This window comes from Scardinius erythrophthalmus (assembly GCF_964197995.2).
Source record: "Scardinius erythrophthalmus genome assembly, chromosome: 23".
Classification (NCBI taxonomy): domain Eukaryota; kingdom Metazoa; phylum Chordata; class Actinopteri; order Cypriniformes; family Leuciscidae; genus Scardinius; species Scardinius erythrophthalmus.
Window position 1 is genome coordinate 14,501,521 of NC_138243.1, and position 20,037 is coordinate 14,521,557.

At 38.4% G+C, this 20,037-nt stretch overlaps 1 protein-coding gene across 1 annotated transcript in view; it reads right to left on the reverse strand.

Annotated features, from left to right (window-relative positions):
- The window catches only part of fgf11b (fibroblast growth factor 11b), a 44,955-nt gene extending 25,682 nt beyond the window's left edge, over positions 1-19,273 (reverse strand). Inside the window, exon 1 of the mRNA XM_081354993.1 lies at positions 18,710-19,273. Within this exon, the coding sequence (XP_081211119.1) occupies positions 18,710-18,902 (193 nt within the window). The 5' untranslated portion in view covers positions 18,903-19,273. The remainder of the gene's footprint in view (positions 1-18,709) is intronic.
- Positions 19,274-20,037: the final 764 nt, after the last annotated feature.

Consider the following 20,037-nt stretch of genomic DNA (forward strand, 5'->3'; position numbering starts at 1 on the left):
GTCCAATAAACTGCATTTAAGTCACACTTACAAATGCCATTGTGTTAGATCAAATATTAAACCAAAGCATTTATTTTTATAGAAACTTAGCACATGAAAAACATTTCACAACATAAGGTGAAATGGGTTTATAATTATACAATATAATATAAAATACAAAAAGTATTGCAAAACTTTCTGGTAGTTAAACTTTTTGGAACATGTATTTGATGTAGGAACATCAAATTAACTGTTAACACCAGTGGATACTCTGCTAAGACTCCTTGAGGGGAATGGTTTTCAAAGATGAAGAGTTGTGTCAAGCAACCTGTGAATTTCTGACAAAATCCTTAAGAATTTGATTGGATGCTTATGCTCCCTTTTTAAAAGGTCACATGTCTATTTATTTTGCTATGCTAATCACAGTTAGGGTTTTTGCATGTGACATTGTTTCACCCACTGCTGTCCACGATACCAGCAGACCTGCAACCCATTTTTGGGCCACAACCAACAGTTAAGAACCACTGGCCTAATTTAGCATCAATATCTAGAGCACAGCTGTTTCTTATGCACACGAAGATGCCTCCAAATGACCTGTAGGGTCAGATCAGAATAGGCCACCTTTCGCAGGCCTCACATATAGTGCAGATAATGCATTAGTCATGAACATTTAGTATGCATAACTCACTTGACATTTTCTCATGTATAACTGCTTGAAGACAATGTTTGCTCCCTCATTCCCTGTGGCCATTTTACCATGAACGCTTCACAGTCCATCCTATAGCATTGTATTCACGTTAGCACCATCTTTATTTTTAGACAAGCTTTGGTCACTTCAGGACTTTCGGAAATAAAATGCGTATGCAACTCTATTAAAGATTTATACGCATTGCACGTTTATTTATGAGACTTGAGGAGAAGAACAGAAGCTGAATGTTTTATTAGTACAGTCCCTCCGGCCAGGTTTGTTCATTTTAGAAACAAGCAAAAGGCAAAGCAAAATTGCTAGTAAACAGACTACCAATAGTTCTAAAAAAAGGTGTAGTTGTAGTAAATGTAATGACCACGTTAAGCACAGTTTCTTAGGACCAGCTGATTCATTTCCCTCAGTGAAATTCAAATGAAAGAAATCTCTCAAGGAAGAAAAGCGATTATCTGGAGGGATAGGCTGGCTAGTTTCCACTGCGAAGGACATTAAAGGTCCGTATTGTATAAATGTCGAGCCGGTGGGTTAAAAAGACAATAAGTCTCAAATTCATCATGCTTCATCATGTCAAACTTGAAATGAACTGAGAACTGCTTTGTTGTAATTAATGGGTAATCGGGCGATCCAATCACAAGTAAATGAAGATCTTTTTCTGCTACACGTCCTGCACAGTGTGTGTGTGTTCTTGAGTGTGTCCTTCCACTTTTCTTTGCTGTCACGACACCTTTAGCAATGCTGAGAACTGAGGTGGAATCTGCTGAACTTTTCCCAAGACCCGGTAAAAGCCCATATTGATTTCACCCACGCAAATCCTGATAAAAATTCCACTGACACAAAGAGGTTGCAAAGCTCAGGTTTGTGTGTGTCTGATTGTGTGTATGTGTTAGCTTTGCTGCTACAGTTTTATCTCTAGCCTGAGTTCAGCAAGAAGTGAGTGTTGGTAGGAATAGGAAATTGTTCTGCTTTCAAGTACACATGAGAAGCTCCTACTTCCGAGGCGAGCAGTCGGGTGTATTGGGTGTTTCTTCAACTAGAAGCACTTTGGACCCTGTGGACTACAACATAAACTCTCTTAAAACACACTTTTAACCTTTTCACTCTTTTAACTGTAAACTAAAATGTCCAATAGTCTAAATACATGAGAAATTCTGTCATGCATGTTATAAACATTTCCACCACAGTGTCATTGAGACAACATTTTGTGGTAGAAATGGCCTTTTAAACATTTTATATTTTTTGCATGACTTGATTGTAATGGCACACAATAAAAATACTCTGCTAAGTGATATTTACCTCGATTTTACTTCATCATGTCTCATATTGCATCTCAAGGTGCTCTTCACTGACACTGTCCGAGAGTACACAGCTCCGTATGTTTTCGAATTGCTCTCGCGGTACTTTGATGTCACACACCGATCGCTCTGTGGAGCGCCGCTTCAAGTCGAACACACCTTTTCTGTTGTACCAGTGGATAAGCATAAGTGAAAACACCTGCTTCACTTTTACACAATCTAAGTTATTTATGCATGTTACCTAGCAGATAATTCCTTTGTATAAAGCAAGTCGTTAACTTTACATTATCAGACAATAAGCTCAGTCACAACAAATATTCCTGAAATACACTGCAATGAAATTACTTTGCAATTTGCAAAACCATTTGCTACAAAATACTGCAGAGCTGCTTTCCATCCTCTTTCAGCATCACAATTATGAGTTAGCTTGGTCATTTACACGGACAAAATGACTACAATATTTCCAACTCATTTCTTTTACTCTTTCCCCTCTCCTTCAATTTCTAATAATTACCTATGTGGTGTAATAATATGATGCATTATGCAACCAAAAAAAGAGGAAGCATGCGATTATTTGCCAGGCGAGGTGGGGGGAGGGATGCATTTGACATAATTTCATTAGAGAAAATGGCTCTATGTATTGGACAGGCATAAAGTATACACTTACAGCCTCATTTGACAGCTGAAGCATGACAGGGCTAATCAGAATCTCAGCTGCCCTCCACTGGAACGGTGACACTGATGATTCACTTTAGAGTATCAGCATAAACCGATGGGTTGCGAACAGCATCCCACGCTACTGTTAAACAGCAGGAAACTGCGGCTATCATGGCTCTTCATCATCACATCCAAAAATTTCAGCAGTCATATCACCCTGTAGCCCAAGACTAGTTGCCCACTGAAGCTAAGCAGGGTTGAGCCTGGTCAGTACCTGGATGGGAGACTCCTGGGAAAACCAGGTTGCTGCTGGAAGAGGTGTTAGTGAGGCCAGTAGGGGGTGCTCACCCTGTGGTCTGTGTGGGTCCTAACGCCCCAGTGTAGTGATGGGGACACTATACTGCCAAAAAAGCACCGTCCTTCGGATGAGACGTTAAACCAAGGTCCTGACTCTCTGTGGTCATTAAAAATCCCAGGATGTCTTTCGAAACGATTAGGGGTGTAACCCCGGCATCCTGGACAAATTTGCCCAGTGGCCTATGTCCATTATGGCCTCATCACTCTGTCTCCTCTCCACCAGTAAGCTGGTGTGTGGTGAGCGTTCTGGCGCAATATGGCTGCCGTCGCATCATCCAGGTGGATGCTGCACATTGGTGGTGGTTGAGGAGATAACGTTACGTTAATAGACGTTAACGTTAATAGAACATTCGTTCAAAGTTATCTGGTCTTTAATAATGTTCTAAAAACATTAGCACAAAAACATTATTTATACGCTGCTCATGGAAGTTTTTTTCTCGGGTCATTTTGACCCGGAAAATATATTTTTTTTAAATTGAGTGTTCATCTGAGGGATCCAAGACCACAGAAATTTTGTCGCACTTGAACCATGAATACACACAAAAAAAATAATGGATTCGAGGAATTTTGTGGTTGAAATTTAAAAATGAAACAAATCCTTCCCTTGCGGGTCAGTTTGACCCCAATAAGAATGAATGGAATATGAGGAAAGTTTCAGTACACATAGAAAAATCTAAAAATGCTCAAAATTCTAACTGAAAATGCTAAAATTTTACCCAAAAATGATTTTATAATGTCTTCATGTGTATCTGAATGCATACTGAAGTTAAGTGACTTAAGGACAAAGTGGAACAGCTCATTTGCTCCTAATAGAGCTATAAGGCCATCTAGTGGATATTTTTTATTTATTTTTTACAAGAGGTCAGCAAAGACACCCAATGTAAGATATTTTGAGCTGAATTAAAAGGTTTATGCATGAAATTGTGAGTTATTTTTTATTGTGAGTTGAAATTGTATTATTTATTGATCAAATGTAGTAATTTAAAGGTAAATAAAATAAAAGAATAACAAAAAATCTCCCAAAAAAATGTTTCGTTAAAAAATTGATGGTTTTGTTTTAAAATGAGGTTGAAAATGAGTGATACTAATAACAAATGGAAAAAAGAAGAGAAAGAGAATTGAAAGATGCTATTCTGGGAGCTGGATTATAGAGAACTGTATGAAAAAGAGATCCATCTCTGTGTAAAAATCTTAAAAGAGAGAAAATGAGGAAAGAAAGAAAGTGACCGCTCTGGTTTCCCCCCTGGGGGCTGTTTATCCGGCGGAGGTGAGGTGTGTGTGGGGAGTGGTAGTGTGCAGTGTCCATTTCCAGGCTGTTACAGATGGTAATTTTGTCAGAAATCACTGAGCTGCTGCCAACTCCAGGCTGGAGATACAGCAAGTGACGGTTGGTGTGCTGTGCCGAATCCTGCCTGTGAGGACCAGCTTTTATTCTCTCTCACTCATTCAGACTCACATGCACTGGATCAAATACTGTTTGCAAGGATTTAGCAAACCAACTGTAAGCTGCTATTGGATAAATAAATGCTTGAATTCTGTTTATGTTGGATTTATTTTATCTGTCATTATTTGTCTTTCAGCTTCTAATCTCTACAGTTATTTCACAGTTCCAAAACCATTTCCTTTTTTTTCCGTGGAACAAAAAGAAGAAATTTGGAAGAACTGTTCTGGCAGCTCTTTTCCATTACTTTCGAAGTGTGTTGATGCTTCCAGGGATGCAAAAAAATCCTAAAGGGGGGCCATAAGTCTTTCATTTTCCAAGTCTTCTGAAACTAGTCGTTCTGAAGCTATGATTGGTTGAAAAATTGCAATAGGACTGATCCAAATTGCAACAGTTAACAGATCACTTAAGGGGAAAAGTATCAGTGAATAAAATTGTGGTCTAATCCTCACAAAACTGTTTACTGAATTTATCAAAGGAGGTCAGAAGTATTGGAATATAGCACACAAGTCACATGCTTTATACATGATTAATGGTGTCTTTTTTGAAGCTTGAAATTCGGATTTGGAACAACATGAAGGTGAGTAAATGATGACAACATTTTTATTTTTAACTAAACCATTCCATTAAGTAGAAGCAGGCAGTAAGTTTAAGTGTGTGTTCCATATGCCAGGCATCATATTGTAAAATAATGCACTTTATCCTGTTACACAACATGTGGTAATCTATTGCATTAGTGCATACATGTTCCCTATCAGGGGCAGGGCTCTATCTCTGTTTATCCCTCAATGGAATATATGTTACACATTATACTACTTTTAAACTTTAGTTCAAACTACCTCTTAGTTTAGTGTTTGTTAGGTACTAAAGTCTTTGGCGTAACTGGCCATTCCCACTTTAGCAACTGTTGTCATTTACCAAACTTTTGCTCTTTTTAATGTAATATTTTGTACTGTATGGCCAATGTTTTGGATAGATAAACAGTATTTTAAACGGAAAGAAGCTCCTGTGCCCAAAAACATGCACGCAAACACTGTTCGACTTGACTCGGCGCTGCGAACAGCCATCACTGTGTGCCACTGTGCCATCAAAGTATCGCGAGAGCGATTATTAGAGAGCAGACGGTGAGGTATGCTTTCGAATCGCTCTCGCGGTACTTTGATGGCATATACCGATCGGTCACATCTCTTAAGAGCCATTCTTTTAGGGTACGTTTACGGAGTAGTTTTTCATTTTAATTTTCCACTTACAGACATTGTTATATTGTCCAAACTATCTCAATTCATACGGATCCACGAAATCGACTAAAAACCCTGTATTCTACTGCCAGACCATTAGATGGCGATAAAACACTATAGACTGAAGCACGTAATACGCATGTGCATGATGTCATCGTCTTCAGAGATTAGCGTTCTCGTTGTTTACACGGAGATCGTTTTCAAAAACTTGTACTTTGAACCTCATTTTCAAAAGTTTGCGTTTCCAGCCACCCAAAAATCCGTTTTCATGTAAACGAACGACCAAAACGCATACTTAGTTTTACGTTTTTAGTTGAAAACGTTGTCATCACTGTCGTGTAAACAGCCCCTTGTGAATCGTTCAAAGAGACCTCTGAATCGTTCAGAGCGGTAACTGGATCAACACCTGACTCACTGAACTGCTACAGAATCATCACTAATGTATGTGGAAATAAAGTAAGTTCCGTGTACTTACAGTTTTGTGTTTCCGAAGTTAAACGTTTTAAAATTAAGAACCGAATCAAATTAATCAACATTAGGAGTGTCAAGTGTTGGTGTCATTTTCGAGAATCAAACCACGCCTCCACTCTAGGCTACGTCACTACGCCAGTTAGATATATCGGGTGCACGAAACACGATTGTTTTTATGTAAGGAATTGTAAATATATTAAATATAACATTTTGGTATAATACATCAACCTATGTATGCGCTCCCGTATCATTTATAGCTATAATATATTTTACAGTTTTTTTTTGTTTGTTTTTTTAAGAGCCAGTCAGGAAAATAGGCGGGATTGTATCTCAGGCAATGAGTTTTGACACCGTGCAATATCATATTTCTAATTAACGTCCCAGTTTTGTACAATACCTTGTTATTACTTGTCAAAGAACAGATTCATTTTGGTTGTCTTTGCATTCAATTTTTCTTTGCATTCAAACAAACACTTCTAGAACATTCAGGTGAGTAATCCATAGTTCATTAACCTCATTAAAATCACGTCACTAACAACAAACGTTTAACGCGATATTTGCTCTGAAGAGTCCAGAGACATTCTTACATTTTATGTGAATAATGAATGATCATTAATGTTATTACTTGAGCTGTAAAATAAAACTTGCTGAAGCAGCCACAGATGTCCATGAAATTAAAGTCTGCTTGACTGTTACAAATTGCATCTGCAATTATTATTATTATTATTATTTTTTTTTTTTTAGTATATTGAATGCTAGTCTTATCAATGCCACCTGACACAGAAGTTGCCTACAAGGAATCTTTGGTGACCTGCTGCAGCTCTGTCCGCAAGCTTTTTTTAAGGACTAATTTCCCAATCCTGGTCTTGGAGCACCCTAACACTGCACATTTTTCATAAGCTTATGATTAGAGATTATTTATTTATAAAGGTATCATAACTTCATATGTAACCTATAGATTTTACACTTGTATTATGTACTGATTCAGTACTTTATCCTATATGCAAGATTGAACAGAATATATTATGCTCTTTGGAGGTTTCCAGGACACTTGTGAAAAAATGGAAGTTACTTGAGACTGCAAGATACCAAGGATATGACTATTATTGATGAGGTCTTTAGGTGTGTGTGAGGTCACACATTGATTGTGGCAAGGGAAACTTTTTCATGTTTTTTTTTTTTTTTTACTTTCATGTTCATTTTATCTGTTTAGGTTGAAAGTTATCTTGCTGCCATTTCTTCCTCCAATCACAAAAGGTCACAATAGGACAGCAAAAATTGGTTCTCCTCAGGCATTTGTTGACGTTTCAGAAGGTATTTTTCAATTGTCTGCAGTGTGCCATTTTTATTGTAAATGAAAGTGCAGATTGAGTCTTGCTTTATTTGTTTATCTTGCAAGAATATGTTTTTTTGACAATGTTGTTTTACCTTTCATTACAGGTTGGCACAAACATGCAGACCTTTGTGTCTAGTGTTAACACTTCCTACTCCGCATTAGGGAGCACAAATCGAGTGTCCAGAAACTACATCATCGTGGACAAGAAGGCAATTAAAAGGAATATGCAAGTGTCTTTGACATTGATGAACTCCTCAAAGCTCACTTTGTATTCAGCACATCATACAGTGAGAAACTTCATAGTTGCACTGCAGCAGGCATCAAGAATAAAGGAACTGAGGTACGTTTATGATGGTTATTGATTGGTCGGGAATGATCGTTAAATGTTAAACAGTTTAAAACTTAAACATTTTCATCTAGTCCTCTTTGAAACCACGAGGAGAGCTTTTTACTCTCCATTATTTGCAATTTAAATAGCTTTTTTTGCTTGTTAAAACATGCTTTTGTTTTTTTGTTTTTTCTTGGAACTTAAATTGTGAGGTTACCATACAGGCTGTGTGGAATATGACTATAGTTTTACTTCTAGCTCATTATACTACATTGAATAGCTATTCCCTCTTATGTACATTTTGATCATGAAGATAATTTTTTATAACATGCAGATTGTGCACAGGACTAAGAATGTTTATTTAAAAAGTAAATAGTTATTTGATTTTGTTTGATTTCTTTAAGCAAGTTTTCCACTTAATTAATATCCTACCAGAGCAGTGTTCACATTATCAATATTGTTTGTGCTAATTTTCTGACCTGCAAAAAAACAACAGTACAATTTTTCTTATTCTCTCTCTTTCTATCTCGACACCCAGCTTACAGTGATGCCCCTTTCACCCCTAGCTCTGTCTAATTTAATCTCACGCATCGATGACTTTTAATTAATATGATTGGCTGAGGCATTCTCGTACTGTTACATGGTATTTTTCTGACTTTCTGAGGGTCACAGACGCTAGGGAAATAAACAGCAAACATACAAACCAACAATCCTCTCTAAACCAGCAATCCTCTCTATACAACCAACCCCTACTGGGAGAAGAATTAAGCAATGTTGGCATCATTAGTGAAGCATTGATATTCCCTACACTAGCTACAGTGATACAAATGCAGCAATGCTAAGCATGTTCCTGCTGGTGCTCTCCGGCTTTGTCTCTTGCTTATCTTCTGCCCACTTGCGATATCACACACACACTATAATGTGGACTTTTTTGTAAGGAGGGGGATGTCCTCTTCAGCCTGCTTGCTATATTGATATTGCTGTTTACTTAAAATGTGCTAGCTCCTCAAGTCAGACAGAAATTGCAATAGCCAAGATGAAGCCTCCATGTGTTCATTCAATTGTGTGTGTGGTTTGATCAGTCACACAGTAGCAGAGCCAGAAGTCGCACCCTATTTTCCTTCTGGTGTTCAGTGGATCGATAAAGGTTAACTGTCAAGCAACCTTTCGTGTATGTGCATGGAACGTGTATTTGTGTGTGTTTATTGTGTGTATGTGGGAAAGAGTGTCTGGTACACTGTGGTGTGCTGCCTTATAGCTGTGAGATGCCGACTTACCCCGTAATGATAAGAGAGTGCAGAGTAATTACAGGCGCTGCTTCAGTGAGCAGCCAAGGGCATCTGTGACTCCCCTCCCTGACTAAGGCCAAACTACCAGGGCTTCCCTCAACCTTTATTAGGACTCCCCACCAGTCCTCTCTCTCTCTCTCTCTCTCTCTCTCTCTCTCTCTCTCTCTCTCTCTCTCTCTCTCTCTCTCTCTGCTGTCTCTCAGTCTGCATCTCTCAGCAGTTTTTCCCCTCTTATCTTTCTCACGTTACTCATTCCTCTTTTCTCTCTCTCTGTTTATTCCTCCTTCATCAGATCTTCCCTCTTGGTTTGTTCTCTTTCTTATCTTACCCTATTTCTTATACTTTCTATCTTCTGCTGCAGGGGTTTTCAATGTCTTAAACAGTAGGCTCCCCCACAAACACCCGTTTGGTTTTCACAATGCATCATATACCTATGAGGATGGAAAACAATTGCAGTAGACCAAATTTACTTAGTATTTAGTTTAACTGTAATAAAAAAAAAAGTGAGCTCTTAGGGGCTTCTAATCATGTTATTTGAAATGCTTGTATGCACTGCAGTTTTCTATTTGCTTCTTTAAAGGGATAGTTCACCCAAAAATGAAAATTCTGTCATCATTTACTCACCCTCAAGTTGTTTCAAACCTGTATGAATTTCATTTTTCTGCTGAACACAAAAGAAGATATTTTGAAAAATGTCTGTAACCAAACAGTTGATGGACCCCACTGACTTCCATAGTATTTTTTTCCCTACTATGGAAGTCAATGGTGTCCATCAACTGCTTTATTTTTAAGTGCACAAAACCTAACAACTTTTTGGCATGTTTTTCTTTCCAAAAATACCCAAATTGTATTAGATATTAATTTCTTTTTCTCCATAGAAATTAAAGCTTTATTAGTTTTTCCCTTTTGAATGGGGTAAAGATGACTGAAAAAAAGTTAATTTAGCTGAAAACCAAAAATAAAGGTTACATATTGCTATTCTAGCATTATTTGGTCATGGTGAAGCGTGTCCACTTTGCTGACATGTTTTCCTGTTGTAGCTTGTCCATGTTGTTTGCACAAAATAGATACTGACACAGTCAAAACGTGTCATTGGAGAAGCGCTAATTAAACATTGCTGCTTTTTTTTTCTTTTCTTTTTTCGGTGCATTAGTAATTTTAAGTTCTCTTTAAAAACATTTTAGAATCCTTATACTCAACCCTAAACATTAACTACCCATCAAATCAGATTGAAATAATAATTCCCAAACCTTAATACTAAAATGTGATTGGTTGATCATAATGTTGTTCCAGGTCCATCAAGATTGTTGATCTAAGGACATAATTTTACTTTTTGAAATCTACTGTATGTGAAAATATATCCTTATGTTCTTCCCATCTTCATCATCTCTTTTCTTTCTTTAGTTCTTAACCATTGCTCTCTACTGAATCAGGTCTTTTTATTTCCATCTGTATGTTAGATTAACTGTGTGAAGTATCAGCGAAAGTAGAAAATGGAAGGAATAGGTAAACTAGGCACCAATGTGACTTGACTCTAGCACACATTCTCTAAGGATGCAGTATTTCTAATGCCATGTCTCACAAGACCCAACTGGATGAACATTACTGAGTGTTTATGGGTATTCATATTTTGCAGGTCAATAATCCAGTAAGACTTTTCAAAATTTCTGTCTTGTATGTTTGACATGACCTTGTCAGCATCATTGTGTGACCTCAAGGGGCCATCCCCTGAGATGACAGCTGTGTCAGATTCAATCATCGTTTATTGTGAATTGACAAAATGAGAGATTGAAAGTATAGATAAATGCTGACCAGCGAGCTGTAGAGCAAGCTGCTGAATGTTAAAAATCTGAATGAAAGGTGGTTTTACATGCTGGTTTGGTTCTGGTACTTGTGGTGGATGTTAAAGCAATCTGACTCTCTGGGATGACAGCCCAAGAGTAATGGAGCCTTGCCTGATCATGACGTCAACACCAGGCACTTAAGTGCTCAGAAATTACTGAGGTAAATGCCTAACTTTTCTGTCTGCTCCTCCTTATCCTCTGCCCCTTCTAACTAACACACACACACACACATACTTCTTTTGTGTGTCTCCCTCTTGTTAGAGGTCAAACTCAATCTGTCCTTGTCAGGTTTAATCAAAGTATCCACAAATTCAATTTCAGCTGCTGTGTGAGAGAGGCTATTAAGGCATTCTTTGTCATTCGCAATGTCATTAGGCTGTGAGAAGAGAGGGCATGGGGGTGTTTCCGATTCTGATGCATTTACTCATCGTTTTAGGGTAAATAAAGCCCAAGTGCTCTCTGTCAGTACCTAAAGGTGACAGAATTCCATTACTCTCTGAGATTTGATCTGTGAGACATGAATGGCAACATTAAGAAGACTCTAGCAAATAGTGTTCAACAGTCGGGTTCCGGAAATAAAAACTTAATTTTTAAAGATAACTTACAAACCTTTAAAGCCTACCTTATTGTGAGCTACGAGGTTGTTAATCAATAGTATTTGCTTCTATTGAAGCCGTCAGCTTGCATTATTTCAACTTTGCTTTAAATAATCGTAATTTAACAGTGGAATTTGTGGTGAAAAACTACTTTACCCATGATGTTGTACAGAAAATTCCACCAATCAGAGAGTCGAAACAAGCAAAACGCACAAAAAGATTTCTTTATGTTTGACATAACCAAACAGTTAATGGGCCCCATTGACTTCCATAGTATTTTTTCTCTGTTTGGTTATTGACTTTCTTCAAAACATCTTCAGCAGAAGATAGAAATTCAGTTTTGGGACAACTTGAGGGTGAGTAAATGATGACAAAATTAGTATTTTTGGGTGAACTATCTCTTTAAGGACACAGTCTTGTACCTTTAGTATTTTTGTCCGATTTTCATATACTTTTTGCTTCAAATGAAAGTTTGTGATGTTATGATTCACCTCGTAGCTGGTTGGCTTGGTCCATGGCTTAAAACACTTTAACGAAGACTTTTCTTAGAATCCCTATGGGAGAAATGAATGGAAAAAATACTTCTGGAACCAACTGCTGAAAAAGTGGGCGGGCACTATTGCATAGTGATGGGGAGTCGACTCCAAAAAAAGATAAGAAAATGTATCATGCTTTAAGGATGTTACTTTTACTGGAACACAAGAGATAAGTACTTATTTAAAGTCCCCCTGTGGTGAAATTCAAGCTTTTTATGTTGTTTATGTCCATGTGGTGTTTGTAATCTGCTTTAAGACAAACCATGCGCAAATTCATAAGTCAACACCATTGCTGAGTATTTTCTCCTTAAAACTGAACCAGAGACAGTCTAAAAATCGCGGTTTGAAATCGTTGGTCTTTCTGAGGTCACAAACTACCTTGCAACTAATCACGTTAACTAGTGGATCTCTGAGCTGGTGTGAGTGAGTGGAGGTGGCGCTAATTTGCAGATTGATAGACCTGTGTATACTAAATGAGGCAAGGGTGTAGAGTTACATTCAAGCTATTTTAAGGCATGGAGACATTTTTTTTCAAGGAAAAAATGTTTAAATGTAATTTTGGTGATGAGTTTTAAGGGATACAATCATGGACTACAGGGGGACTTTTAAAAAAATGCAGATGTGTTCTTGTTCCTCAATTTGGAGGATTTTCTTAGTTTCTCTTATCTCCAGGCCTTTTTAGGATTTTGCTTTTATATAACCATTCCTTACTACTTGTGTGTGTTGCATTATGTATATTGTCATTCTACAATCAGACTAAGTTATATAATATGTAGTGTAATTAATATGCTGAGATACTGTATATCATATCACAAATGTACCAACTTTTGTTTTCTGCATCACTCAAACAAATAGAACCTGAAGACTGTAGAGACTTCATAAAATCCTCTGAAATGAGGAAAAAACATAGCTTACATTTTGTTCGTATGCACATAATGTTTCTACAGTGTTGTTTCCTTCTTGAAACTGCTACATATACACGTTTAATGAACATGATATGTGAATTTGCTCCAGCATGAATTCACTCATACTAATCACAGGCTAGTGGCATTTATCTCAGTGCTGCCTTCTCTCAGATCTCTTTCAGGCAAATTTAGTCCTAATCTGATCTCTTCCAGACTGATGGAACTTTTCTTCAATCTGTTAAGTCCAGCACTCCAACCCAGAGGCGGCACATCCGCAGCACTGAAATAAACCTTCAAAACAAAAGCATCAATCCCCTCAGCTTTAATTATCTTTTCATCTGGAATTAAATTCTTGATAGATGATGAAACCCTTCCCAATCTTTGGTTGTGTAACGGCATAAGCTGATGTTTGTATGTTTGGCGTCCTCAATATCAACAAAAGAGTCTGGGAAACTCTCTTGGCTGCTGTTGCAGCCGCAAAACTAATCGGATATTCATTTCATACAGATGGTAGTGAGCAGTGATTGCTGCAGCTGAGATTTGTCAGGATTGGTGCTCTCAGGACAGCCAAATGGGAAGCCAAATGGGGAGAGTTCCTGTGTTAGTGGTCGGTCTTTGTATATCTTACACTCTACAAAAAGTCAGTAAAAATAAAGCACAATGTAAATGAAATTTCCATATTGATGGTTTTTCACAGATGTGTTAACCATGTTTTGAATTACACATTGCATTGTGTTGTGTTGTGTTGTAGGGTTAAAGGATATGTCTGTAAACTTTAAAATCACCAGTGCCTTCTGTTTTTCTATGGATTATTTTCTTACATGTCAAGTATTTTTATTTATTTTTTTACAGTGCATCCACTCAGAAACTAAAATATGAGCCATCTGAAACCTGTCACACACAGAATGTGCTAATTATTCAATTAATAGAGCTTGTAAGGGAAACCCAGACCTTTTAATTCACTTTGGAAGGCCACTAGCTGAGAATAGAATAGATCAATGCTGTTAGAATGGAGAATTCCTCAGTTAATATTAGCACCAATAAAATGTGTGCAGTAGAGGCCATTAGTTACATTTGGGTTCTCTTTCCTGACACATTATTAGACTCTTTTTAAATGGTCAATCACACATCGTCCCTACTGGCCCTGACACGTGGATCAATAGTGTTAACCGTCTAGTATTATGATGACTTGATGTCTTTCATTTCTGTCATATTTACTTTTCCAACATCTTTATTCACTTTTGCCTCTAGGATCGTCTAGAGGGAGCAGCCACCACACACTCACAGTAGATCTTTTTTTAATTTGTTGACTAACAAACTCAATAGAGAACTACATCTTAATTCATTAATTATTTGAACAAGTGCTGTGTGTGAGCTCAGAGCGAGAACAAGCAAAATTCTGTTTAATCGACTGTACCAGCAGTTTAATAATCAATACTGTTTCTACTGGTTACATCCCTTATTAGGTTACTTGTACTTTATTTCTAAGAATATTATTTCAAATTTACACAGAATACAATTAAAACTTGAATTATGTTAATATATTATGTAAAAATAAAAGATTATGAAGCAAGACATTTCAGAAATAAATGCAGAAATGTGCTACATTTTAAAGAAATGTCACAGCGCTTATATATATTTTTTCTATACAAAGTGTGTTGTTAAAAAGTGTAAAAAAAAAAAATTAACCTAAATCTCAAGTTTAAAATGTAACATTTAGCTGTTGGTCTGACCTAGCAAAATTAAAGTGGGTGAATTTTTCTTTAGGTATAAACAGCCTTTGTCAAGTAATGTTGCATCCATTCTGCGATTATTTCTGAGTTTACCCTCTTCATGATCATGACAGAAGTTAGATAAATTTAATATAGCTTAGAAAAGTTTAGTATGCAATTTTGTCAAGTCTTGTGTTTATCCCTATGCAATGTCTTGCCACATAGACTTTTATTGTAAATGTGTAAACACAATATTTGTTGTGACAAACTGAGGAATGAAAAATTGTTTTCTGTAGTAATCAAAAGCATGCTCATAGAGCGTATGTGAGCTTGAACTCTGAATGTTCCTTTAAGTTAGTTAATATACCTTTTTTATTATATAGTGTATTTGTATGAGTGTTTTCTTTTATTTTAACAAACAAAAATGAACACAACCTTCATGCAGTGAACGTACATGCTGCCCATTTTAATTAAACAAACTCTCTTTCAGAACTTTTGCTTAATCGTCAGTGATTTTTTTTTCTTTTCCTCTGAATTCCCTCTGCATGCCCTTCTGTCATTTGCAGTGACTCACTTTTTGTCTTTCCAACTATCTCTCCTCTTTCTTCTTCCCTCCCTCTCCTCATCGTCTTCCACCTCTACTTCCTTCCTCTCCGCATTACTATCTCTTCCCCTCTCTCTTCCTCTCTCTCTCCCTCTTTCTTTCTGACCCCTGGCACTCTCAGTACTCGGATGAGAGGCTACCTAACACTGTGCAGTGTGATCAGGTGTTGTTGAGTAAGCAAGATTGACAGCCCATCTTCAGCGGTCAGCTTAATGCTGTCCTCCTCCAGTGCCACGTCCTCGTGCCCTGAGCGACTCCTTTAGACTGAACCCTACTGCATTCTCCTTACTACACCTTATCTGCAGACCTCATCTCTCTTCTTTTTCTTTTGTAATTATGAAGGTGAAAGGTGAACTTTTCTTTCATCTACAATAGCCTGTTACTAGCCACTCTGATCTTTTACCATCACATTTTAATTCTAATAAGGCATCCAGTATTTAGAACAAATCATTAAATCCTGGCAGCTGAAATCTTACATTAGCACCATTACCATTTCCTGATTTGGTCGAAGATCTAATCAGAATGTATACATAAACAAGTGAACTACATTACGACAGCTTTTTTTTTTTTTTTTTTTTAAGCCACTCTTAAATGTTTCTCACTAGAGTGGCCGTAGTTGGCCATCACGCCATAGACTGCGATAGTCACTCTGCAGTGCACATATGCTTGCTATGTGAGGTTCTGGTAACTCACAGTGACGGAGATATGAGCAGAATCTCATCCAAAGGTTTTGCTCCAGGCGCTGTTTTTCACCATTGTCTTATTAAAAATAAAGCATTGTAAGCTGCTGTCAGATAATTAGTATTTGTGCCTTATTTTGACTTATTAATTTATTAAATAAAGTCATGAAAATAATTTGTGTTGTTAGGGAAGTTGCCATCTTTGATATTTTCTTTAGCCACTGCAGTATCACCATGATTTCAGGTGTTAGCTATCGAGAATAGAAAATTGGCTTGACTGATGTTATTCATTCATGTACCATATTCAATCCACTCCTGTAAGCTGTTTTATGTTAAAGGAAAATTGTGTACCCTTTGTGAGGGGTTTTCTCGCTCCTTTACTGATAATAATTGGTTCTCTCATGCTGTCTCTCTCCTCCTCTATAGGAGATTTGTTGTTGAATAAAGCCAAACACTCCACTGAAGCCAAGTGCTCCATAAAACTGTAAAGGTGTAAAACAGCCACTGCTATTAAGAGAATGGTTTTTGTGTCTGTGTGTGTGTGTGTGTGTGTGTGTGTGTGTGTGTGTGTGTGTGTGTGTGTGTGTGTGTGGTTTACGTTTCTATACCATCTCCACTTTGCGTGAAATTGGGCACTGGGCAAACGGAGAGGGGGATCATTGATTAATCAGTATACGTTAATGAGTTGCATCGATCGAGAGACCAGTAGACTCAGCGCCGACCTCAGATGGTGTGAGACCGCGACGCCATTTTAGAGCAGCAAGGGAACCCATCCAAAGCAAGTGACTCAGAGAGACAGATGTGCGTGAGACAGATGTGTGAAGGGTGTTGCGGGTACAGCAGAGGCGTGACATTGTTATGATGGATGCATATGGATCACTGACCTGACAATGCAGCAGTGATCCAATGATCCCACACTGCTGTGACTAGGTGATGCCCACTAATTTGTCAATTGTTGGCTGCTTCAGTTCACCCAAAGTGCTATGGGTTGAATTTTGAAGCACAACTCTCAAACGTCACAGCTTAAGGCATGTAGAGGGACTTCCTGCTGAAAAGACCAGTACATTTTGTGTTTTGGATGTTGATGTGCTGCTTAGTAAGCTAATTAATTAGCTTAACCAACAGGATATCATTTGTTAATCAGATTCACCAGCTAGTTGCTTTTTTCTGCCAGCTGGTTTTCAATTCAACATTTACTAGCAGGGGCTAACAAGGCCATATTAACCATCCCAACCTTGACCTCTGGGGGTAGACCACTAAATCTGCACTAACAATAATAAACTTGTCTAGACCAACAGGGTTAGACAAGGAAAGACCTGCAGTAGTAATTTCACCTATCCTAGCAATGCAATATTATATGTAGTTCACTGAGCCAGTTTTTGTGTGTTTGCATGTGCGAAAATATATTTGCACTTCAATATGTCCCTAAACCACATTATGCTAACGGTGCTGGACCGTCGTAATGTGATAATGTGTTCAGTAGATATCAAAGGAAAGTAAATATTACAGAACACAGTCCCAGGAGTAGGACTGGATATCAGCGTTAATTCAGTATTATAGAAGTACACGCACATTCACTCTTTCACACTCATTTCTGTTCATAGCCATATTTTTTCTAATGATTGCAGTGTGGAGCATTTCATGCTCATTGGTGAGAGAGGCGGATAAAGAGGCAGATTAATATCCCTGACTATAATCATTTTCGTTTATGTACAAAACACCCACTCTCTCACACACACTCTCAAACACTCACACTCTCACTCACTGTCTTATCTCTTTATCCTTTCTCTCTTTTATCATGTTTTTCAGTATTTAGTTATTCAGTCTTGGGCTATGGCATCAATTTCAAAATGTCATAAGCATTTGGTGCCCATTATTATCCAAAGACATTACAAAACTCACAACCAATGGCAGGGATTCAGAACGGAGATGTTTTTGTTTCAATAAAACTGCTAGTCAGAGTTGTGGACATTGGTTGTTTTTATTTTTTGCCCTGTAGGTTGACATAACAATCGCAGAGATTCTGTCTCAGTATCAGTGCTGTAATCAGAGAGCGTGCTGTTTTTTTCTTTTTGGCCAGTGGCAAGGTTACTGGAACTAAAACATGGCCGGAGTCCAACTTCCAATCTCATAGCCCTACTGAGAAACAATATTTTATGGAACACAATTGAAATGAGGTATTAATATGCAGACATGCTTGCCCATGTGTGAACATAGAAGATATGAGGTAATAATTAGCATCCTAAGGGCAGGTCTTAACGCAACCCAGAATAGCCTGTGCATGTGGGACGCTTTGAAAGACTGTAAATCACACCTTATAAAGGGCTTGCCTCTTCCAGCTCTGTTTATGTCATAAAATAGTAGTCAATACCCTTCTTCCCTTATAAAAGTCTGAATAAATTCCATGATGCTACAACTTCATGAGCTTAGTGATTTCTCCTTTATGTGACCTGTGAAACGTTACTTCACAGAGACGACTGTATTTCAGACCAGACTGTATTTCAGCGTTGTATCCCTACATTTGTACCACAGCCAGTTTGAACTTGAGCGTGATTCGGAAGTGGCATTAGAGAAGCCAAGAATGACATCAGTTTGCAACTTTAGTTCAAAACTTTTTTCATTCTGCTCTTTTGGTATTTCAAGAAAGCAGTTACCTTTCTTTTTTTCTTTTTTTTAGATGATGGATTTGGTTCCAGAAGTGAAAAGTGGTTAAAATAGAAAGTTACAGATAAACCTACCTGGTCTTTTCTCTGTTCTTCCTCTTCGACCGCCACATAACCGTACTTTTGATATGAGAACGAGAATTTGTTTCTGGCAAAGAGACTTGTTGCTCTTGGGGCACGGCTTGCGTTTGTTGGCTATCGGCCGGTTGGCCTGGTCTTCCTTGACTGCCCGTTTTTGTCTGATGAGAGAACTGGCAAGTGCTGCCATCTTCCCCCCCCCTCTCACCTATAGGAGGGGGGTCTCTGTTTGCTTAAGAGACCCTCTCTGGATGCACTCGTCTTTTTACCAGCAGCACAAAAAGATAAAAGTCAGGGGTCAAACCTTGCGTGGAGAGCCAAGAATTCAGGTAGGTTCCTCACGTGGCCGTGTGTTTCCCTCCAGTAAGGGAAGAGGTTAAGTTCTGGTCCACTCACAACCTGTCCATGGTTTGTCCTTCATTATGTTTGTTTCTCTAAATACATATTGACACCACAACAAATCCTTAAAACGTAAATCGACGTCGTCACATTTCCACAAAAAGATACAGAAAGCGGCTGACAAAGTCATTGTTGCGACATTGCCGACATATTTGCCCCCCCTCTTTCACTCCTCTCCCTTCCCCTCCCCTTGTGTCTTGTTCCTGAAGACGAAAACACTGACAAAGCTAAAGTTTAGCACACAGGAACGATGAGCTTTCTCACCCACACACGGTTGGTCCTTGCAAAAAAGTTCTTTGCTCACCAGCAGCAAAATTATTCGGCTCAAATCAGGAACAGATCCTGTCAGAAACTGCCAGATGGTCAGCCTGCAGTCCCTATGGCTAACTTTAGTTGTGCTGGCAAAAAAAAAAGAGAATAATCTCAAGCGGTAATCCAGTGCTCCCACGTCCAGAGGCACTTCTGCTTCAGCTGCTGGGACGGACAAAGCCCTGAGTCGCAGGACGGTAGCCGGCAAAAGAAGAATGGACTCTGAGAAATTTCCCTTCTGCCTCTTCTGGCACGCGCTATCTCTCCCCACACCCCTACATTACCCCCACCCCCCCCCACCCCAAAGCCAGCGAGCGTGTGGGTGTGTGTGTGCAAATCCAGCGGCTACCACCAGTAAAGGTGACATTCATAAGAGAACAAGTGAGGGAGGGAGAGCGGGAGCGAGAGCGATCGAGTGAGGGAAAGAGAGCGAGTGAATGTAAAAGAGAGTGAGAGAAGAACAAGAATGATGAATGAGAACAATGGAGGATAGAAAACAGAAAGATGAAGGGAGAGAAAAAGAGGAGGGTGAGAGAGAGTTAACACTACTGTTCTTTCTTCAGTCTGCCGTGTCTGTCCTTGATGGTTTGAGTGGAGGAGAGCGAGAGAGAGAGAGA